The 21,999-nt window shown below is 44.8% G+C and overlaps 2 protein-coding genes across 4 annotated transcripts in view; both read left to right on the forward strand.

Moving 5' to 3' along the window:
• MYO3A (myosin IIIA) overlaps positions 1-4,642 on the forward strand; it is a 270,931-nt gene extending 266,289 nt beyond the window's left edge. For both annotated transcript variants that reach the window (XM_059729090.1, XM_019497913.2), the window contains 2 exons: positions 1,089-1,232; positions 3,185-4,642. In XM_059729090.1, coding sequence (XP_059585073.1) covers positions 1,089-1,232; positions 3,185-3,299 — 259 coding nt within the window. In that variant the 3' untranslated portion in view covers positions 3,300-4,642. The remainder of the gene's footprint in view (positions 1-1,088; positions 1,233-3,184) is intronic.
• A 1,294-nt stretch (positions 4,643-5,936) lies between these two features.
• The window catches only part of GAD2 (glutamate decarboxylase 2), a 53,249-nt gene continuing 37,186 nt past the window's right edge, over positions 5,937-21,999 (forward strand). The window contains exons 1-7 of one of the 2 annotated variants that reach the window (XM_006265292.3): positions 5,937-6,086; positions 6,478-6,537; positions 6,738-6,887; positions 7,754-7,987; positions 12,196-12,286; positions 12,869-12,981; positions 20,195-20,310. In XM_006265292.3, coding sequence (XP_006265354.1) covers positions 6,011-6,086; positions 6,478-6,537; positions 6,738-6,887; positions 7,754-7,987; positions 12,196-12,286; positions 12,869-12,981; positions 20,195-20,310 — 840 coding nt within the window. In that variant the 5' untranslated portion in view covers positions 5,937-6,010. Of the gene's footprint in view, positions 6,087-6,477; positions 6,538-6,737; positions 6,888-7,753; positions 7,988-12,195; positions 12,287-12,868; positions 12,982-20,194; positions 20,311-21,999 lie in introns of those variants that run through there. The other variant, XM_019497924.2, reaches the window with a different exon arrangement.

The raw sequence follows: 21,999 nt of genomic DNA on the forward strand, positions 1-21,999 counted from the left end.
AAAGTCTCTATATTACATTGCAAATCTCTTTAGAAATCCAGCTCTCAAGTGGTTTTCTGCTTTCTCAGCCATGGCAGTCTGAAAGAGTTAAATATACAGATGATGATTATCTCCTTATAACTTCTGGATCAGGATAATCCATTCATTCATGACTAAGCCATAGTCCTCCGGGGAGCGTCATAAATCTACTGATATCCCTAAATGCTAGTGATTGACTCCGAATCTCTTGAATTAGCTATAGACTTGCTTACTAATTTGCCACCTAAAGTACATTTTGTAGACAGAACAGAAATGCCTGAAAATCAGGGATTACAAAGACAGTTGTAATACAGTCTTAATTACATGAATTAGAATGGCATCACTGAAAAATACCCAGTAATTTTAGATCTTTAAATGTTAGCGCTGGCCTGAGGTACACAGGTGCGTACAAGCATACATCTTACAAAACCATCTACAACCTATGCAGGTCCAGGGAGAGTAACTTATGTTAAAAAGGACTTGGTGTGCAAATATATATTTGCTAAACCAAATAAGAGATGGAGGTAGGTAGTCATCTTAGTCTGAAGTCAGGCAGGGTCTATTTGCACCTGAAAAACTAACTACATAAGATCGGAATTCATACAGCATCTGATGAAGTGAGCTCAAATTCATGAAAGATTGTGTTCTACCTATATCTTAGTCTATAAGGTGCATATGTGCCCTGCCTTCTTTCAGTAAAAGATATCACCCACAAAAATCTTTGCCTCTCAAATATTTTGAAATGATAAACTTAGGCATTTTATAATAGTTACATTCCAGGGACCATATTTGCTGTGCTTCTGTGTATATGTATGTGTAGATATATGCATATGTACATGCACATATATGTCTACCTATACATAAGTGCATATGTATGTGCACATATACAAACAAGCACAACAAATCAGGTTTTGTGTGTGTGTATTATATATTTTTCCAATACTGTCAGCAGGTAAAAAGTCCTTAGCTCTTAACTGGTAAAATAAATAGCAACCTTTGTTTTTCCGTATTTTTGCTGAGAAAATGTTGAAAAATACAGCTGATAGCTTAGTCCATTTATTGATTGACAGTTTGGACAAGATGCTTGATAGAGAAGATTTATACTACCAAGGAATTTCATCTATTGATGCTGTATCAAAGAATAGTTATACTGGCCGAAGAGAAAAGAGACAACCGGCTGAGCTCAGGAGTTCAACTATAATGGCTAGTGAAGGGTAAGTAAACAGAAAATAATTGTTGGTAAAATAAAGGTTTTTTTAATTCTGCTTAGAAAATGATGATACATATTTATTTGGATACATTTTCATATAAGACAAAACTATCTGCATTTAAAAGCTGTAAAACAACTCATTTTCATGGAATCTTCTACAATAATAATTCTAGCAATTAGGAAATTTTATGCTTAGCTGAAAATTTCCTTTCTTCGATTTTCAGTCTGTCTGAATTTTGGAACAGAACTCTGCCCAGTCAGTCTACGGTGCACATTTGTCTTACTCGAAAACCTGCCAGTTTTGTTCTGCTTCCACAGCTCCCAATAAGGTGAACACACCTCCTTGCTGTAGAGCCTCAGATCTCAAACTTGCATCAAACTAAAGAAAAACTTGAAAGTTAAATTTCTGGCTCAGTCAGGCTTTAAATTATATGGATATTTGCCAAAATTTTGACTGACTTTCAGAGCTGAGACACCGGATTCTTGGCTTCCTTTTTCCCTATTTTACAAAAACCACGTGCCTTAATAACCTCAGCTTGATGTGAGCATGACGCAGAGAGAAAAGGAAGAAGAAACCTGAAGACAAAACCTAAGATGTGTCTATGTAGAGTTCATAGATAGTGACCTCTGTTGGTCAGAAAAAAATTCTCTTTCACACCCACAAATGTATGCAGATACACAAATATGTATGTGAACAAACGTGAAATATAATCAATAGTAGAAGGATTAAAGAAAATTCTAACGAAACAAACCTATTTATGTAATCTAGAGAGACTGCCTGGTTTAAAAACAAATATATTCAAAACAGTAGTAAAAATGTTTGCAAAGGTGCCTTAAATTCTTTCTTTAATCCTTCTGTTACAAATGATTTTTCATGTTGAATACAGGAGCACCACAATTAGCTTTTTAGAAAGATTTGATGAAAGCATGGAATTTTTTAAAAAGAATCCATGTTATAGTAGCAGTAAGTCACAATATGGTTACAGGCTTAGGAAAATTTTGCATTTCTTGGGTCATTAACTTCACCTAACCTTTGACTTTTTGTTCAAAATATTTCTTGGATATAGTTGGGGGCTTGATTTTGCTTATGTTTAAATCAATGAGCACAGTGGAAGCAGAAACGTGCTTTATAGCATGTTTTCCTCTGGCTGCCATCTTCAGTAGCATATTGAAATAACTGGGGTAATTCTAGACATACCCTGATGCAAGTGAGAGCAGATTTTATCCCCTTGTTACAAGCTTATTACTTTAGCATTAGGTAGAATTCAACATTCAGTGACCATTTCAGCGGAGCTTCTTGTGTGGTTTAATCAATTAGGATATGCCTGTGGAAAAATGAACCCTGTTATTGTTTGCTGGCAGTTTGAATTCAGCAGCAGTTCCCTTCATGCTGCTTCCCAGATATTTCAGTGGTTATTCTGAAATAAGATATGTTTCAAAGCAATCAAGTTTGTTTTGAATCACGTTACAGAGAAATACCTGGTTTCACTTCATATGTTGAGACTTAATGCAACTTTCCATTTGGAAAAAAATAAAATTAGATGGTTCTGTCTGTGATCTTTGCAGTTTTGAGTCTGAAACAATAAAGACTTCAGCATGTATAAAAATTGGGATAGCTCAATGATGTCAGCGAAGCCAGACCAGTTTCCAGCACCTGAGAATCTGGTCCAGTATCTATCCAACAAGAATCGATCCCAAGTTTTGCATGCCGTAACATTTTTATTATGTCTCTACTGATTCCTACTTTATGGAAAAAACATGTTTTCCTGTAATGTTTCACTGTACTGTCTATAATGTGTTGGCTCTGAGGTGCCTCTTTTATTCTACAGAGGGGAAGAGGCCTGGGAAAGGCAGCAGCTTTTGCTGAGGGTGGAAGTTAAGCAGTCGATTAACAGTGTTTGCTGAAGCAAATGTTTTTACTTTAATTTCTAAAGCACTTCTGCACTTAATCCTTAGGTCAAGGGTTGCAGAGAGCCCCCTGGAAGAGAGCAAAAATGAAGATAATCCCTATGACTACAGAAAATTGCTGCGGAAAACCTCTCAGCGCCGGCGCCTTATCCAGCAATTCTAGTTGCTGCTGCCATTTGGCTTTTATTAGCATAATCTTTTTTATGATTTTATACCATATGCTTTCCTTTTTTTTTGTATGGCTATTTCCAATATTTCGCATTTACAGTGTTTTTTTCATTTGAATACAAACTATTTTAATTTGTGGTCCCACCTCCTGTTGAAGGGACACTGTCAAGTTAAAAAAAAAACATATTTAAAAAATAATCCACAGAGTTTCCTTTGCTGATGTTCTTAATCCATTTCAAGATTATAAAACAGGAAAGAATGTTTAAAAAGTAGTTTACTTTCTTTAGCATAGATTGTTTTCTACTTTTGCATTTCTTTCATCTTTAAACTATGTAAATAGACCAGTTAATAACCAGTAAATAGACCAGTCCTTTCCTACTCAGGTTCCCACCCTGACAGAAAATTAATTTAACAAACAGAAGAATGAATTAGCTGCATTGGATTTTTAATTGCATGTAACCATTCGTTTTGGTTTATGCCTTACAATGCCTAAATTATAGAGTAAATCTTCATATAAATTATTCATGGCACAGTATATCCTAAACTTATTTCCTTATCGACTATGTACTGTAAGGCTCTGGGGTGGGGTTAGAGGTCAATATAGTGTGTGTAATCTTTATCTGGGAAATGTTTATATACAGGACAGGACATCTAAGCACAACCTTCTCTCCTGCCCCCTCAGCTCTGTGGATAAACTCCTGAATTTTGTTTGCTTTGTTCTCCTTTCTAAATGGGTATTGTTTTTTGTTCAGGCATTTTAATTTCTGGGTGATGGAGAAATGTCGAGGGAAATAAAAATTGGTCTGTTGCTGCCTCGAAGGTAAAGACCAATTGCAATCAGTTCCACCAGGGTGCAAAGGGAATAGCCACTTCAAAAAAAAAAAAAAAATCCACCCAAAAACCTATTTTACAAGAGGCCTGGCAGAATGGATGGAGATAATTAGTGCATTCACACCCAGGTGGAATTCCAGGTCTGATAATTGCACTCTCCCAGCTGTAAAGGGAGAAAGGCAGACTTCATCAAGCAAACAGTCCCCAGAGGGTGAGGGCCAAATCCCGCTCCCTCGCTCAAGCCAGTCGCCCGGACTGCAGTGACTGCCAGCGGCGTCCAGTTCTGCACGAAGCCCTTTAAAGGGAGACACCGCCGCCCTGGCCCCGCGCGCAGCCAGCCCGGCCGCGCCGCTCGCTGCTCGGGGCAGAGCCCTGCCTGCGGCCGCCTCTCACTCGCGGCAGAGGCGGGTTTGCTCTCGCCGCTCTTCCTCGGGTGTCAGTCTGGAAATCTCTTCCTTCCTCTCTAGCAGTAACGCGGCGGAGTAAATAAAGAAGGACGCGAGTTAATGACACGCCTGTCTGTGTCTGAATTACCCTGGCACAGGTGTAATCCCGGGGGGGAGAAGGAGGGCAGCGATAAGCGGGCAGCTGGTGCTGCTGTGAGCGGGGCGCGGGGAGGGACGCTGCCAGCGCCGGCCCGGCTCCAGGGAGCGGAGCGAGGCCTTTCGCGGAGCCTCTGCCGTCTAGCTTCTGCCCGGCTGCCTCTGCTCCCGCGCACGCCGCCCCGGGCCGCGCCGAGGTGCTCCAGGACACGGGCTGGCTCCGACCGGACGGCGCCGCCAGCCCGAGCCCGGCCCCAGCGTGGGCCAGGCCAGGCGGGCCCGTCGCGCCCCGGGCAGGGAGGCTGGGGCAGGTTGGGAGGCGCGGGCGAAGGAAGCGCACGAAGGCCGCCCGCGGCGCGTGCCAGCACCTCCCGCTCCCCCGCCCCGGGCAGCCCCGCGCGGGAAGCGCCGTCGAGACGCCGGGGCCGGCTCATGGCTGCAAGGGGCCCTGCGCGGGCGCGGCCCCCGGGTGCCTTCCTGCCGGAGCCCTCCTGCGCCTCCCCTCGCGCCGGGCCGGGCCGGGCCGGGCCGGGCCGGGGGCGGGCGGCGGCCGAAGCCCGCGAGCAACCGGGAGTCCGGGGCCCGGTAGCCTGCGTGGCGCTGCCCCGGCCTCGCGGGGCCGACGGGGGAGGCGCCGTGGGGGCCACAACCAGGCTCTCGGGGCCGCGACTGCGGCTGTGGCCTCCCCGCGCTATGAACCGACTCCACCGCAGCCCCTGACGGGGGTCGCCCGCCCGCCGGCACTGCCCGCTGCTGTGTGCCGGGGGCGGGGCCGGGGGCGGGGCTGCTCCCCGCCCCCCCTGCCTGCCGGCGTCGAGGCCGGACCTCCTCCTCCCTTCCCCGCCCCCCCCCCACGCGAGGCGAGGACGTCACTCGGGCACTGCTGTGCCTTCAGTGCCGAGTCCCGCTGTCCTGCGAGGCGGGAGTGACGGGACTCACGTGATCCCGCCACAGACCCCCCTCTCCCCCCGCCCCCGTCGGTCGGTCCCGGCCGCGCTCGAGCCGCCTCCCTCGAGCTTCCTCCCTTCCCGCCCCCGAGGGCCCCAGGGGCTGCCGGGCTGCACGAGCGGCTGCGGAGCGGGACGGATCCCGGAGCACCAGCCTCCTCCGCCCCCTGGAAGGCGCCTCCGAGGGCGGCACGTCCAGCAGCCCCAGGCCCGGCGGGCAGTCGTGCCCGGGCCGCGGCGCCGCGCGGGATAAAGAGGCAGCGGCGCCGCTCGTGTCACTGCCGCTCAGCACCATGGAGAGTGCCTAGCGCCGCCCCGCCCCGCCCCGCCCCGCTCAGCCCTGCTCAGCCCCGTGCCGCGCCGCGGCTGCTCGCGCTCCCGCACGGATGGCGACGCCGAGCTCCGGCTTCTGGTCCTTCGGGGCCGAGGAGGGCTCCGGGGACCCCGAGAACCCGAGCACAGGTAGGGGGCGGCGGGGCCGCGGAGCCCGTGGACGCCTTCCAGCCCGGCCGACGGGAAACTTCCCCGGCGCGGGGATCCGAGCCTTCCCGCTCGCCTCGCGCCTCGCCGCGCACCGGGGCCGCCCAGGTGCAGCTGGACGGTGCCTCGGGCTTCTCCACGACCAGCAGGAGCCGCGCCCGCCTGGCCACGAGTCCCCCCGAGGGGCTTGTCCCTGCGGGCGGGGGGGGGGGTCTTCCCCAGGCGTGGGGGGCAAGGGGAGGGGAAAGGCCTCGAGGCCGCTGCTGGGCACGTTGCCTTTCTTTGTTCTCCGGGAGCTGCAGCCCCGGGCGGGCCGGACGCACCCGAACAGCCCGCGCCCCCGCCGCGCCGCTTCATTTCTCTTGTTTTGCAGCCAGAGCCTGGTGCCAGGCGGCCCAGAAGTTCACAGGAGGAATCGGAACCAAACTCTGTGGTAAGGAAGGAGCTCGCTGTGGCCAGTAGCGGCTAGTCCAAAAAAACCCCAAAATATGTAGGCATTAAAAAGAGAGAAACTGTCGCAGGCCGCGGGACCGGAGAGCCCCTGCGCGCGGGCACAAAGGGAGCAGCGGGGCGCGCGATCGGGGCTGCGTTTGACACACGACATTTCGGCTTCCTCTTTTGTCTCCTCGTTAGCTTTGCTCTATGGGGATGCGGAAAAGCCCATGGAAACCGGTGCAAAGGAGGACCCGGGCTCGGAGGAGAAGCGGCCGGCCTGCACCTGCAACACCAAGCCCTGCAGCTGCCCCAAAGCGGATGTTAATTATGCATTTTTACACTCAACAGGTACCGACCGTCCCCTCGCGCGGGTGCTCCGCGGGGCTAATCCCGGCTGGCCGGGCCAGGAGCAGAGGCCGGCGGAGGGGCTGGCAGGTCCCGGAGCCGCCGGGCTACCGCAGCGCAGCCCCCGGGCTCGGGCGGGCTCTGCACGATCTCGTCCCCGCGCTTAGAGCAGATGGCGCTGCCCGGGTCTGTGAAGAGGAAACATTTTATAACATCAGGATTGAAAAAAAATACCTGCACAGCTTCGCCCCGCGGGCTGCTCTGCCCAAGGACGCAGGCAATAGCGACCTTTTCCTAGAGCGACACCAAGCCCCCGGAATATGATCGCTATTTTTATGCTTTTTTTTTTTTTTTTAATTCGGGAAATTCTCGCCAACGAGTGCATGTCTAGCGGGCCCCTCTGCTCCGGCACGTCCCCCAGCCCCGGGTGGGGATGTGGTACCGAGACCTATTCCCACGCGAGCCGCGGGCTCCGGCCCACCGGCGCGATGAGCTCGTTGCAGGGCTGCAGCCGCCCCGCGCGACAAACAGCTCAGAGCTGACACCGGGCACGAGCCTTAACTAAACGCAGGAGCTGCACTGGTTCATCCCGTTGAAACCCTCCAGTAACGAAAAGGCAGTAAACGATCAACAAGTTCTTTGCCAGCCACCACATTTGACCAGCCCCGAAGAAGGGATTTTATTGTAATGCATGCGTGGGGCTCGCATTTCAGCCCGTCACTGTCAGTGCAGTCCGGGCACACGTCTCAAGGTGAAATGAGAAATGGCAGCGGGCTCGCCTTCCCCGCCGCAGCTGCAGGAGCTCCCACCGGGGCCCGATCCCTCTCCCACCCAGCGCCGCCGCTGACATTTCTCTCTTCCGCTTCCAGATCTCCTGCCCGCCTGCCACGGGGAGGTGGCGACGATGTCTTTCCTACAAGACGTCGTGGACATTTTGCTTCAGTACGTGGCGAAAAGTTTTGACCGATCAACCAAAGTGATTGATTTCCATTACCCAAACGAGCTGCTCCAGGAATACAACTGGGAGCTGGCGGATCAACCGCAGACCTTGGAAGAAATTTTGTTGAACTGCAGAACGACGCTGAAATATGCCATTAAAACAGGTAATGGAGCGGCCGAGATTTCCTCCTCCTGCCTTGACAAACGTTACTTTCTGCCTCGTGCCGAGCCTGAAGCCCGCGCGGTGCCGTGTGAGTGTCCGGCCGTGTCTGGGGGCGAGAGGCTGGCACCGCCGCGACGGGGAGGGCGATCCCGGCGGCTCCGGGGAGCGTCCTCCGGCCCCCGGCGCGCACAGACCCGCTGTGGCTCCGCGCCCGCCCGGGGCCGATCCCGGGCCGCGCAGCCCCTACAAGGACAGGGCTGGGCTCGTGCAGGGCGCGGGACCCGCGGCAGGATCCGGCGCCCTGCAGCCGCCCGGGGCCCTGCGCTCCGTGTCCCGGCTGCGGGCGCGGGGAAGGGCTCGCCGGAGCCCGGGGGCAGGCGGCCGAGCCGCGTGGGGCGTCCCCGGCCTCGCCTCTGCCCCTCTCCGCCCCACGCTGGAGGAACTGGATTGTGACCCCATGGCCAGTCCCTGGACCATGGGGATGGGGAGATGTGGACCGCGTTTCTCTCCTCTACCCCAAGCTTAGTTCAGCGTAGAAAGTCCATGCCCAGCCCCGCCGCGGGGCACAGACCGGCTCCCCCCGCCCAGCTCGGGCCCAGCGCCGCAGACAAGCCCCCGCCCGCAAGGGCACCGGACCCCGGGCTCAGACCTTGGCCGAGCTGCGCTGCAGCCCCCGGGCCGAGCCCGTGTGGGGATCGGAGCCTGGCGGAGCAGCAGAGACTGTTTGCTCCGCTGGGGTCCGTTTCCTGCAGTGGGAGCTGCCCCGGTCTCCTGCCGCCCGGCTAAGTGATGACCCCACGTCCAGGCTGCCCAGGATGCTGCCCGCCGGAGCCGCGCCCTGAAACATCTGCAGCCAGTGGAGACAGCTGTGAAAACAGCTGCATTTTGCTGCTGGGGGAGTCCAGAAGCCGGCTGAGAAGTTGCTCTGACAGAGGAGAAGGGCTTTTAATGGAGCAGAGGAACTTGGAAGCGATTCCTCACACCCAAATAAACGCTTTTATTTAGGTTCCCATTTCCCGGGATTCTCTCCCCTTCTGATGTCTGGGCTTCTCTAATTCTTTGCTCTCCGGGTCATAGATCTTTAAAGTTCAAGTTGAGTTGCAGGACTGAGATTGGGCGGATAAGTCACATGGTTTGGGTTTTTTTTTCCCACTGCTCCTTTATTGGAGAAGTCGGTCAGCACCGGTGTATCTGGTGAGAGGGGCAAAGCGAGCTTTGAAATCCACTATCTGCAAATGGTTTGCAATGGAGATGAATCGCAAGAATTTAAATTGTATGGGAACTGAAATGAGCAAAGGAAGAACTGGTGTTTGTCCAGCATTGCTTCCAGTCAGTGTTTTGTTTTTTGGGGGGGTTGTTTTCAGGGGGTTGTTTTGGGGGGGTTTTGGGGGGGTGTTTTTTGCGGGGGGGTTGGTTTTTTTTTGGTTTTGCTAATTAGCAAGTAGGGAATAAAAGGAGGGCAAAGATATGGACAAAGCAAGTGACTATCAGTGGATTTTTTTCTCCATTATTTGCCCAGTTCTACTCATTACTTTCCTGCCAAAGCCACTGGGGTTACTGGGGCCACAATTTTAGTATTTCGGAGTATGGAAAGACTGCAAAGAAATGGAAGAGAATACTCAAACAGAAAGGTTGCTGTCAAATGGTGGGTGTCCTAGTCTGTGGCTTTATTACTGCCTCAGACACTGGCTCCTTGTGTTAGGAGGGGCATATCACTGACAACAGATTGTCTGGCTGCAAGAATAAGATAGCACTAGCAGTTACTTATTTCAGGATTGTATTTTGCAGCTTGAACAGTGTTTGAAAAATGCTTTGAGCTCTTCTGCAGATGGATAAACGTATCCAAATTAGTATATATATTCTTTTTAGAATGAGCACATCAACAGACAGTAGTAATCTACTTTCCATGCTCCCCAGATCAGCCTTTAAGTCACCCCCTTCGGTTATTATCATGCAAAGCTGATTGGCACACACCATTGCCATTATTTTTCTAAATGCTGAAGAGAGCTTTGCTTCCATAACCCAGGAGGTTTCAGAGGTTTACATAAGACTAGAATTGACCTTGGTTATTCAGCAGGGTGAAATAACCCTACACTGCACCTTGACCACTGCAAGAGAGGGATATTCCAAGCACATCCTACCCACCCACACCCACTGGCATAACCAAACCCACAAAATGCAGTAGTGACGTTGTTCTGGGATGTCCCTGGCACTTACTATTGAGACTTCTGTCTTTAACATGCTTAAGAGAGGCTGCAAGGGACACCTCTAGAGCAGGATATGGTCTAGTAAAAATGACTCCATTCATCGGTGATTAAAGTCAAACGTGGAATTATGTTTCGCTACTTTACATTTGGTAGACCCCAGTTTTGAAGGGGAGTGAATTCTGTCTGAGGAAATCTCCACAAGTTCATTGTGCACGTATAAGGCTCTTGGTTTTGAGGACAGTGTGCCTGAGTGAACACAGGGTAGATCTGAGAGAGAATCACCAGCATCATCTCTCTGACAGACAACCCCTGGGAAATTCCCCAGGCCAAAAAATGTCAACTGCATATCTTAGGAACAACCTGCTCCATATTATCCAGCTTCCCCACCACCACTCCACCCCAAGCTGAACAGTGATTTGGCTAAGCAACCGAGGTAATGCTGACAGCAAGGTTCTTCTGGAGTTGTGTGCTATGGCAGATAAAGCAGCCCCGAGGCTGCCATTCCCCAGAATTTCTCCCTGAGTTCCAAGCTGGAATGCCTGGAGTTTCCCAGACCACCCATGGGTCCTGTGGAGGGAAGGGTTGATTTGACACTTCATTTTTTCTAAACCTGCCTGAGAAATCTATTCAGCCAGGTTGGAACTGGCTTGCTGGCAAAGGGCCTGAGCTGGCTCTTGAATTCTTGAATTGTTGTAGTGTCCCCGGGGCTGAAGCAGTATGGCCATGTGAGCCAAACTGGGGTGTGTAAAGCAGTGGGGTCTGCTCCATGCCACAGGGGCTAGATTGCAGCCCCATGGCAAATCCCTGGACTGTGGAGATGAGGAGGTTTGGCTTGTGTTTCTCACTCTACTCCAAGCTTAGTTCAGTCCACAAAGCTCAATTACTCAGCCTTTATGCACCATGAGGTGGGAGCGGGTGAGTAATTCTTTGTTCATAATTTTTTAGCCATGTGTATGTTCCTGATAACAGACCACTAGAGACTAGAAGATAAGTTTTCTCTTGGCTTCTGTCTGTATTTCCTCAATTATCCTGCTGTATCTTTTGTTTCCCATGTAGGCTATAACAGCCTGTAATCCTCAGGTTAGGACGTTTCAGCGGCAAATGTTTTCCTTAGAATCAGATGATATTTAAACAATTCTCACTGCTAACAAAGCCATGTAACTTCAATCATGGATATGCAGGACATGCCTAGTAATATGATTTCTTATGAGTTATTTGTATTCCCGGTTTTAGTAGTTCCAGGCGTATTTTTGAAGTAAAATTTTGACAGGATTTTAGAAAAATCCAAGAGTCAATTAGATAAACCTTGAAAATGGACTGCCCATCCCACTAAATATATTTTCATGCATCATTCTGACATGGCAGCAATGTTGATTTTAATCAGGTTTATTTAAAATCACAATTATGAGGGAGCTTTGCTATTTATAATCATATTCTGACAGGGAAAAATGACAAGTATTATCACTGTCCATGTTATCTTTGTATAATCATGAGCCTTTGAATTGTGCAGAGCAGTCAGCAAAGTGTTCCATTTTCTCATTTTGCTCTGTGTTTTATAATCATTAGCTATTCATCACTGATGCTGTTATAAGTAGTGGCAAGCTCCTCAGTTGGTGTTGTGCATGCCTTTCAAATGTAACCCAGGGAAAAGCATATTAACTGAAAACAAGCGACATGCAAACAGAAGTGAATAGCTATTTTCATATGAATAGCTATTTTTGTGGCAGCATCACACTAATTTTCAAGAAAAATTGAGAGAACAATAAAAATTATAGATGTTATTATTCAACACCCTACTGTAGTATTCCATTTTTACTTATTCTGGGGGAAAAAAAGAAAAAAAAGAAAGAAATCCTTCTTTTTAAGAATTTTTTGTTGTTGTTTTTTACACATTAATAATATTTCCCATTGTGTGAAAATCCTAGGGTAAATATATCATTCAGTTTGGGGTAATTTCATTCCATGTTATCAGAATGTTAATAAAAATTTCCATTTTATATAGGGCATCCTAGATATTTCAATCAACTGTCAACTGGATTGGACATGGTTGGATTAGCTGCAGACTGGCTAACGTCAGCTGCAAATACTAACATGTGAGTAGTTGAATTTGACAATATTGTTATCTAGAATATTTTTTAAAATTACATTTTGCAGTACTTGTTGTAGAGGTATGAAAAATGCAAGGTTTTGATGCTAAACTAGGAGAAAAAGTATTTGTCTGCCTTTTAAGGTTTTAGTAGAACCTTCATGTTATTTGTATGAAGATTTTAAAGCTGGCTTTTATGTTGTCTCCCATAAACATTCATCACAGATAAAATTACACCTGTGCCAAAACCCCATGAAATGCAGGAAAATATTATTTTTTATTTTGCATAATGAAATAGTAGAAATATACATATTATGAGATAGAAATCCAAGCAGATGCTGCAGTGTAAATGGTTTGAAGAACTCAGCCATGAATTCCTCATTCACAAAAGCTAGTAACATTAATTTCTTTCTTGAACTTCAAACTTACTGCAAAATGCCATTCTCTGCTAAGTATAAGATACAGAATATTATGGCTGTGATGTACTGTAGACTATGTGTTTAAAGCAGGAAACAGTTGTGTAATTATTTAAAGTAGTAAATTAATGGTTTAGAATAAAACATTAAATATGGACATTACTACGTTTCAGGTTCACCTATGAAATTGCTCCAGTGTTTGTACTTTTGGAATATGTCACGCTCAGGAAAATGAGAGAAATGATTGGCTGGCCAGGGGGCTGTGGCGATGGGATATTTTCACCTGGTACATGATATTTCAAGCTTTTTCTATGTTTCAGATTATGCTATAAAGTCCCTGTAAAGAGTCAATATAATGAAATCCACACACCCAAGAGGACACTTTACTAACGCTAATCAGTGACCTCTGCTTTATTAAAACACTGCATATTCATGGCATTCAGGGACATGATTATTAGGGACTTTAATGTCTATCACTGTTGAATATTCCCTTCAAGCAAATTTCCCTGCCTTATGAACAGTGAAAGTGGTTTGTGGAAAAGATAATCAAAAGAGACATTTGCCCTGCAGTTTTACTATTTTATGGATTATATGAAATGAAAGAATACAGTATTAATAATGAAGAAGAGAAATACTCTGATACCTTCCAGTCTTACACTGGGAAGTTAAGTGAGAAGGGAAATACTTACAGGAATACTACAAATACAGAGGCTACTGAAGATCCTGGAAATACTTTCGTATCTGAATAACTTTACTCACATGAGTTTTCCTCTTGAGTTCAATGGGACTGCTCATGCGTGTTGTTACTTACTGCACATTCTTGAAAGAACAGAGACTTAATTCCTTCAAGGTAAATAAATAAAGCAAGAAATGAATGTGATTATCTATAGAGAAATAATTGGCATTGACAAGCACTACTTTCCTGAGATATTTGGGTTTTTTTAATCATGACATTTACTCTTTTCCATTGAACTCTTTGTCACCTCCTATTTTACTTCGAAAATCTATTATTTGAAATTAATTGAAGATGTATCTCCCTTAAATCATAAAGACTATCCAACAAAAGGGCAAAGATTTAGCCTTTTGTATAGCACCTTGGCTTATCAAAACAACAGGATGGTGACTGAGAGGCATCTGTTCCTGAAAGACTAAGCTCCTGACCTAAGAGATGGAGGGATGTTTTGATTATCACCCAAGGAGAAGACTGTACTGATAATCATCACCAGTGTTTCAGAGCCCTCACATGAGCTGAGGCTGAAGTTCACCCTTCTGCAAAGGACCAACACAAGGCTTCTGTGTCACTGAGTCCCACATCTGAGATCTTAAGCAGGACCTAAGTGATTCATGGCCTGTGTTGTGGCCCTTTGTACCATGGTGATTTTCAGCCAGAGAGCAAGGGAGGACAGAAGGGAGAGGGGCTGGATACTACTTATTACTAATGAGCATTTAAATAGTACTGTATGAGCCAGATCCCACTCCTATTGAAGTCAGAGAGAGTTTGGATTACATAACTCAGAACAGAATCGGGTTCTTAAATCTTTTTGCTTGTACGTCAGTTCCTGTACCTACTGCTCAGATTTCGTAGTCAATGCACTCATATAGTCTTCACATAAACAGGGGAAAGAAGCTAAGCAGGAAAAGCAGGAAGCTGTAGTGTGATCTGAAAGAGTGTAGAAATAGAAGGAAATTATTGGTTTCATTGTGGTCTCGTTTTTGGCCTGCATTGTGACTACCTGACAGTCAATGAGTACATGGCTCTACAGCTTTGTGTGGATTGTGGATCAAATTCAGTCTGAACTAAGTTGGTCAAGTCCTGTGATATACTATGGCCCAAAGGGTGACATAAACTATAGGGTAATTTACATGCCAGCTGTTAGGAGGGTCAGAGAAAAGAGAGAGTGAGAAAGAGAGAGCGTTGGGTTAAAGCGGTATAACTGATACTGATTTGGCAGTAAGTGAATTAGCAAAGTGAACAGCATATGGTCATCAAGGGGTAATTGAGGAGGAGGAGTAACAAGACACTGTTTATATTACAGTGGTACCTACAGGCATAGACAAAGATCATGGTCCCATTGTACAGATGGAATGTATGAGTACATAGTATGGGATGAGTCCCTATCCCAGAGATTTGACAATCTGAACAGATAACAGATGGGAGGGGAAATAGAGGTAGAGTGGGGAGAATCAACTTACCCAGAGTGACGCAGCAGCTCTGTGAACAGAACCTGGTACTCCTGCTCTGTAGTCAGGGCCCTATCCAACAGACCATATTGTCCCACATGAGAGAAACAAGGTAAAGATATGATAAAGCAAGAGGACCTCAGAACTGACACCACTTAGAATCACAGAATCATAGAAAAACAGGGCTGAAAAGGACCTCAGGAGGTCATCTAGTCCAACCACCTAGTCAAGGCAAGATCATTTCTGTATAAACCATGCTAGAGAAGTGTTTGTCTAACCAGCTTTTTAAACAGTCCAAGGATGGCGATTCCACAACCTCTGTTCCAATGGTGAGAAAGTTCTTCCTAATCTCCACCCTAAATTTCCTTTGCTGCAATTTAAGGCTGTTACTCCTTGCTCTGTCCTCTGCAGCCAGAGAGAACCGTCTCTATCACCATTCTCTCTATAAATACCTTTAGGTATCTGAAGACAGTTAACAAATCCCCCATTAATCTTCTCTTTTCCAGACTAAATAATACTACTTCCTTCAGCCTCTCCTTGTAAGTCATGTTTCACAGATCTCTAATCAATTGTGTTGCTTTCTGCTGGACTCTTTTGAATCTTTCCAGATGTTTCTTGAAGTATGGGGTCCAAAACTGGACACAGTACTCTAGGTGAGGCCTCACCAGTGCTAGACAGAGGGGAAGAATCATTTCCCTTGACTTGCAACCAACACTTCTCTTAATACAGCTCAGTATGCTACTGGCCTTTTTTGCAACACAAGCACACTGTTGACTCATATTCAGCTTGTGATCTACTGTAACCCCCTACCATCCCAGCTCCTTTTCCGCAGTACTACAGCCTAACCAGTCATTCCCCAGTCTGTATTTATGCATGTTATTGTCCCATCCCAAGTACAAGACTTTGCACTTGTCCTTACTGGGTTTCATTCAATTAATTTCAGACCATTTCTCCAGTTTACCAAGGTAATTCTGAAACCTAATCTTACACTCCAGAGTGTCAGCAATCTCACACAATTTGGGGTCATCTGCAGATTTGCTAAGTGTATACTCAATCCATTCTTCCACATGATTAATGAAGACATTAATCAATATCAGACCCAGGGCAGACACCCTGGGGCACCCCATTTGATACCTCCTCCCAGTAAAACATAGTACTCTTGATAACTACTCTTTAAGCACAATAATCCAACCAGTTATGTATCCACATTACAGTACTTCCATTTAGATCAGTGGTTCTCAAGTTTTTTAGACTCAAGGCACCCCTCAGAAGATGCTAGCTCTTAGATTTCACTATTTTTTGCCTACGGAAAAATAACAGAAGAGTTTTTCTAGACTACAACAGGTCAGAATGTTTTTGACACTATGGATTCCTATTTGAAATCTCTCAATTTATCTTCTGAATTATGTTTGTACATATAACAGTGCTAATATTGTGTGGCATCCAGTGGCACCCTTGAAAGGATCTCAAGACACCCTGGGTACCATAGTGCCCGGGTTAAGAATCATTGATCTAAACTGTATTTCCTTAGCTTGTTAATGAGAATACCATGAGGAAACAGTGCAGAAAGCCTTGCTAAAATCAAGGTATAGCAAATCTACTGCTCTGCCTGCATAGAACCTGTCACCTTGTTACAGAAGGAAATCAGGTTGTTCAGGCATGACTTGCTCTTGATGAATCTATATTGGCTTTTCCTGATCACTTTTTCTTCCTCTAGGTGCTTAAAAACAGATTACTTGATGACCTGCTCCAACATCTTTCCAGGTATCGAGCTCAGATTGATTGGTCTATTATTCCTCCTTCTTTTCTTTCTTTTTTTCCACTATATTTGCACTTTTCCAGTCATCTGAGACCTCACCTGATCTCCACAATTCTCAAACATAATAGCTACTGGCTCTGAAAATACCTTAGCCAATGTCTTCAGTACTCTAGGATGCACTCGTCCAGCCCTGCTGCCTTCAAAACATCCATCTTGTTTAAGTAATCCCTAACCTGTTCTACTACTTTAGGCTGCTTATCTGCTCCCCTATCCTTGCTGTCATCTGCGCTTGTCATTTGGTAGCTGATCTCACTCTTGAAGACTGAAGTAAAAAACACATTCTTGACTCAAATGTACTCTGCATTTAGTAAAGGACCTCAACTTTCCTTGGTTTTATTATTTCTAACATACTTTAATCACACTGCATCTGTTCTATGACCAACTTTACACTCAATATGCAACTTACTCCACAGTTTATATGGCATTTATATTTGTCTCCTAGCCTCTAAAGGCATCACCTAGCCTTAGAGATTTTCCTTAGGACCCTGTATCATACAAGTTGACAGTGTGTTCTGTTAACTAGTGGTATTGTGCTTCTCTGGGTTTCATTTTTACCTTAAGTAATGTATGTTATCTTTTGTTTTGCTGTGCACATAATCAAGTCTAGTGTACTTGAGAAATACTGCACACTCCCTACTCCTCACTGAGTTAGTAAGGAGCAATCCAGACTCAGGTACAAAATTAAAGCTCCATTAAAGTTTCTACTGGCTCAGATATAAAAAATTTGTTTGCCTTTTAGCTAATTATTCTGCACATTCCTAGTAATCAAATGGTGCCACTAAGAAATATAACAGCAGCTGGGGGGTTCCTGAGTGTATACTTACTGGGCATGTCTACATGTGCACATTTACTGCATAGTAACCAAAATTATTGCACAATACAGGCATGCATCTACACATGTATGCCCATACTGCCCAGTAAATATGCCGACTTATGCCGACTTAAGCCTAAATTTGATACCTGCATGATGCAGGTATCAGCTTTATGCCCGATTAGTTACTGTGCAGTAACACACATGTAGATGCCTTACTGCACAGTAACACTGTGTTTGCAGACTGTCTTGGGACTAACTTTAGTCCCAAGTCAGTCCACACACAGCATTAATGCACTTTAACACCTGCATGTGTAGATGCCAGCCTATTCCACTCACTGCACTTTAAGTAGTTGTCAGCTGCTGAAATTACATGGTGGTGCAGCCCTATTGAATTGCAAAGAAAACTATTAGAAAAAAATGATTAATAGTAACAGTGCCAGGCCAACAGATCTGACAGTAGAGATGGGAAGTATAATTACATATACCTATTTATTGCTAGATGTGAAGAGTAGCACTCTAAGACAAAGGTCCTGTTTCAAGTATGAAGTCCTTTTAACTCTGGTAAACAGCTATCTGGGATGGAGTAAGCAACAAAACATACAAAGAGTGGGAGCCCCATTGGCTGGTCCCAGTAAAGTCAGTAGAAGTTTTGCTATGGCCTTCACTGGGGCCAGATTTCACTCGGTGGATCTAATTATGGAACTGTTAGTTAGCCACTAGAATGAATGCTGATATTTTGACTAGCAGAAGCCCTTTATACAAACCTCTTTTAAACAGGTTTTAAAACAGGTATGGTCTCTTATGGCCAGAGTAGGCTGTCTTTCTTGTCTGGTCAAAGTAGGGATAATCTTCATAAAAAAAAGAAAGTAGTTGCATGTAGGGACCATTTCTCAGTCAGGGTAAATGCAAATTCTGCTTCCTTTCCCCTACCGCTCACTCTCCCTCATTTCAGCATATACTTCTGCAGTACCTTGTACAAAGGGCCTGCAGAGTGAATTCTTGGGGCAGACAATTTCTGCTCCACGTTATGGTAGGTCCTGATTTTCTGAAATGCATATATGTGCAATTCCCATTTGGGGTGCAGCCTCATGTCATTCATTCTTATTTATGAGTCACTCTGCTGAAGAAGCAGTAGCAGCTGTGCTAGATCTACTTGTTTAGGCAATACTCAAAACCATCTTTGTTTTCTGTTTTGTGACTCACCCCCGATCTTGGACATCTCACTTGGACCAAATTTTTCCCACTAGGATGCCTTAACTTAGGTATCTAATGCTGTAGTTAGACACTGAATCCTTTGGGGATATACATTTGAAAATGTTGGCTTTACTTCCTCTTTTACAGTTTCTTTATTTGTATAGTAAGGGATTGAAATATATATACAAGAGACTGTGTAAAATAAATCAGCTGCAGGCTTGCTTCTGTGCTCACACCTATTTAATACTGGAGCAACTCCACTGGCTTCACTAGAGCTAATAATAATGTATACCAATGCAAATGAGATATAATTAGCGGAAAAAATAATTAATTGAAGACTAGTTTCAATTTAAAGGAAACCCCTAAACTGGGGGGCTAGTTAGGAATGGCATTACAAGCACAGTTCCAACTGCACGATGGAGCAGAGTACATAACGCCGTGCTCACCATGCTAAAAATAAACCAGCCAAAAGCCGAAACAAGATTAAATTTACCAGACCGTATCCCTCAGCTGATGTAATGTGGTATAATTTCATTGCCCTCAATGGAGTTCCTTTGATTTACACTACCTGACAATATGGCCTATCATTTTGGAACATAAATTATAACAATTGAGTAGACATAGAAATATTATAACATTCTAAACCAGGATGTATATTATATTCCCATAGTGATGATTCAGTATTCTACAATATCCAGGTATTACCTTCTGGATTCATTGCAGAAGCAAAGGCATACCTTACATAGATTTTAAGAAAGAAAAAATGAAGAGTTCCATTTCACTAACCCATGCCTAAATCATTTAAGCATTGATCAATTCTGTTGAAAACACTATTCTGCCGTAGATTTAGAATAGTGCTTCAATACTTGAAATTGATATATTTAATCTATATATGCTAATGATTTTAATAGATATGGCTAGAGATATTTTCCCTTGGCCCCAGTCCTATGACCAGGTGCATTTTCTAACATTTTCAAGTAAACAGAACCATAGCTGGCCAAATGTCCCTTTTTCCTTTTTTTCCTTCTGTGTTTTTTTTCTTGCTGTCCTGATGCTTTTACCTGGTGGTGCATCCTTTGGCAACCACTTTGCTACAAACAAGGAGGTTCCCTCACTGGTCTCTGGTATCACATAGCATTTGAAGGAAGTTCTTTGCCTTTTTATGCATAAGATCAGAGTGTATGAGAATATATGCTAGCAATGTATGCAGCTGCTTTCAGGAAACAGAGGGAGAAATTTGAGAAGGGGAGGGAAGATAAGCAGGGACAGTTCACAATCCTATTATGTGCTGTCTAAATTCTAATATGCATTATCGTTGAGTTTTGGGGCAATAGATTAATTTGGTATATTCCCCCCATAGAGAAACAATACATACAGAGAATTCATGATCCCTGATATAGGCCCTTGTGTTAGGAAAATTGTAGCAAAATGTAGTACTGAAATGATGTTAATGCATAGAAAAAATAACAAGTGTATTACTGTGGACTCCAGGTGGTGCCATATCTAACATGTATGCTATGTTGATTGCACGTTTCAAGATGTTCCCAGAAGTTAAAGAGAAAGGAATGGCAGCTATTCCCAGACTGGTTGCCTTCACATCAGAACATGTATGTTTTTTTATTTTATACAATTTTTTATATTTGCTTTTGTTAATTAAACCACAACAGAAAGAATACTTGAACAAGAAATTTGTAGCTATCTGTCTTCATTCCTTTAATACTCTCATTGTTTCTTGTAATATAAAGGCACGTGTCATATGCTGATTTCTTGCTGAAATGTGTATTCCTGAAAAAGCAGATTCTATAAATCTCTGTCTTTCTGGGTCTCACTTATATCAGTACAAATCTTGAGAAACTCCACTTTAACCTAGTGTGAATGTGATCAGAATCAAGTTTATGCCACTTTGTCAGTAATTTCTTTGCCTATATCGCTTTAACTGAAGCAGCAGACAGCAGTAGCTGACACCATTTCTCCTGTAATTTAATAAGAGAGTAATGACATACATAAAACAGTATTGTGTAAATATTGTGTACAACAGAATAACAGATATATGCTTGCTGATGAATAAGGTGGTAGATTAGATATTAATTGCTCTATCTCCCTCAATCAATCAATGAGTTCAGTACGGGATTTCACCCTAGACAGCAGCATAATCTGCGTATGCTCTGGCAAGACCAATGCATAGAGGAGGTGACTTTACACGTAAGGTGGGAATGGAGAGGAACCACATCTGACCTGATGGGTGGAAACTCGGCAGGGGTTTATCAAACATACTAGGCTGCTTCAAGCAGACTGCCTTTTTTGATTGGAAGCAGTGGAGCCACATCCGCATAGATACAAACTAAGGTTCTTCTTTGAAAAACCAAATGGAAATCTCAGTCCCATCTCTCCAAACTATGGGTTCCATTAGGACTGCAGTAACATCCTTGTAGCTACTGTCAGAAAAGAGGGAAAAAGGACAGGCGGGTCCAGAGTCCTGAAATTTTGTGCATAAACTGGATGACAGCCACTGTGAGATGCTATATTGCTCCACTTCCCTGACATCATTCTGAAAGAGTTGGCTACCACATATGGCAGTCTGACTTGTTGAAGTCCATGCTCTTAGCCCTGGAAAGAGCAGAGCTGAATGCCTTCAAAGTTGTTACAGCTGTCATAGTAGGGGAAAATCCCTTTCATAATTTGTGCTGGCTCCCATGGGTGCAAAGATAAGAACAAAGAGAACCCCTGCAGGTCCACACCAAGAGGAACTGGCTGCATAGCAATAGAAGAGGAAAAACAATGCATTAAATAATAATGGCTCTCCAAAGAATGCCATATAGCAATAGATATACTGTACATATATCATCAATAGAAAAACTATTTATCAGGTTCTTGCAAACAAGAATCAGCAGGCTTGTTTAAAATAATAATTATCATTAGTTATTAGATAATCTAACTTTATTTCATATAAATAGAATGTTACACAAAGAAGCACATTTTAATATCTGTTTCCAAATAATTAAATTAATTTAACTAGCATTTACTAGCAAGCTAAGGGTAAAGAATATTTCTAAACAGTGAAAAATAATTCAAAATCAAAAATGTTATCTAGTCTACAGAATGGCTCATGAGATTTGAAGATGATTTAAAAAAAATCTTGAACTGCAAATTTAACACCTTCTATGAAATAGTTGCAAAACCACTGACAACAATAGAGGATCCAAATTTGCAGTGATTTATTTAGCTATAGTTTTCCATAAAATATTTATGACTGTATCTTTTAGGATATTGCTTTAAGATAAAACAAAATTATTGGG

The sequence above is a fragment of the Alligator mississippiensis genome, chromosome 5 (genome assembly GCF_030867095.1).
Source record: "Alligator mississippiensis isolate rAllMis1 chromosome 5, rAllMis1, whole genome shotgun sequence".
Lineage (NCBI taxonomy): Eukaryota > Metazoa > Chordata > Crocodylia > Alligatoridae > Alligator > Alligator mississippiensis.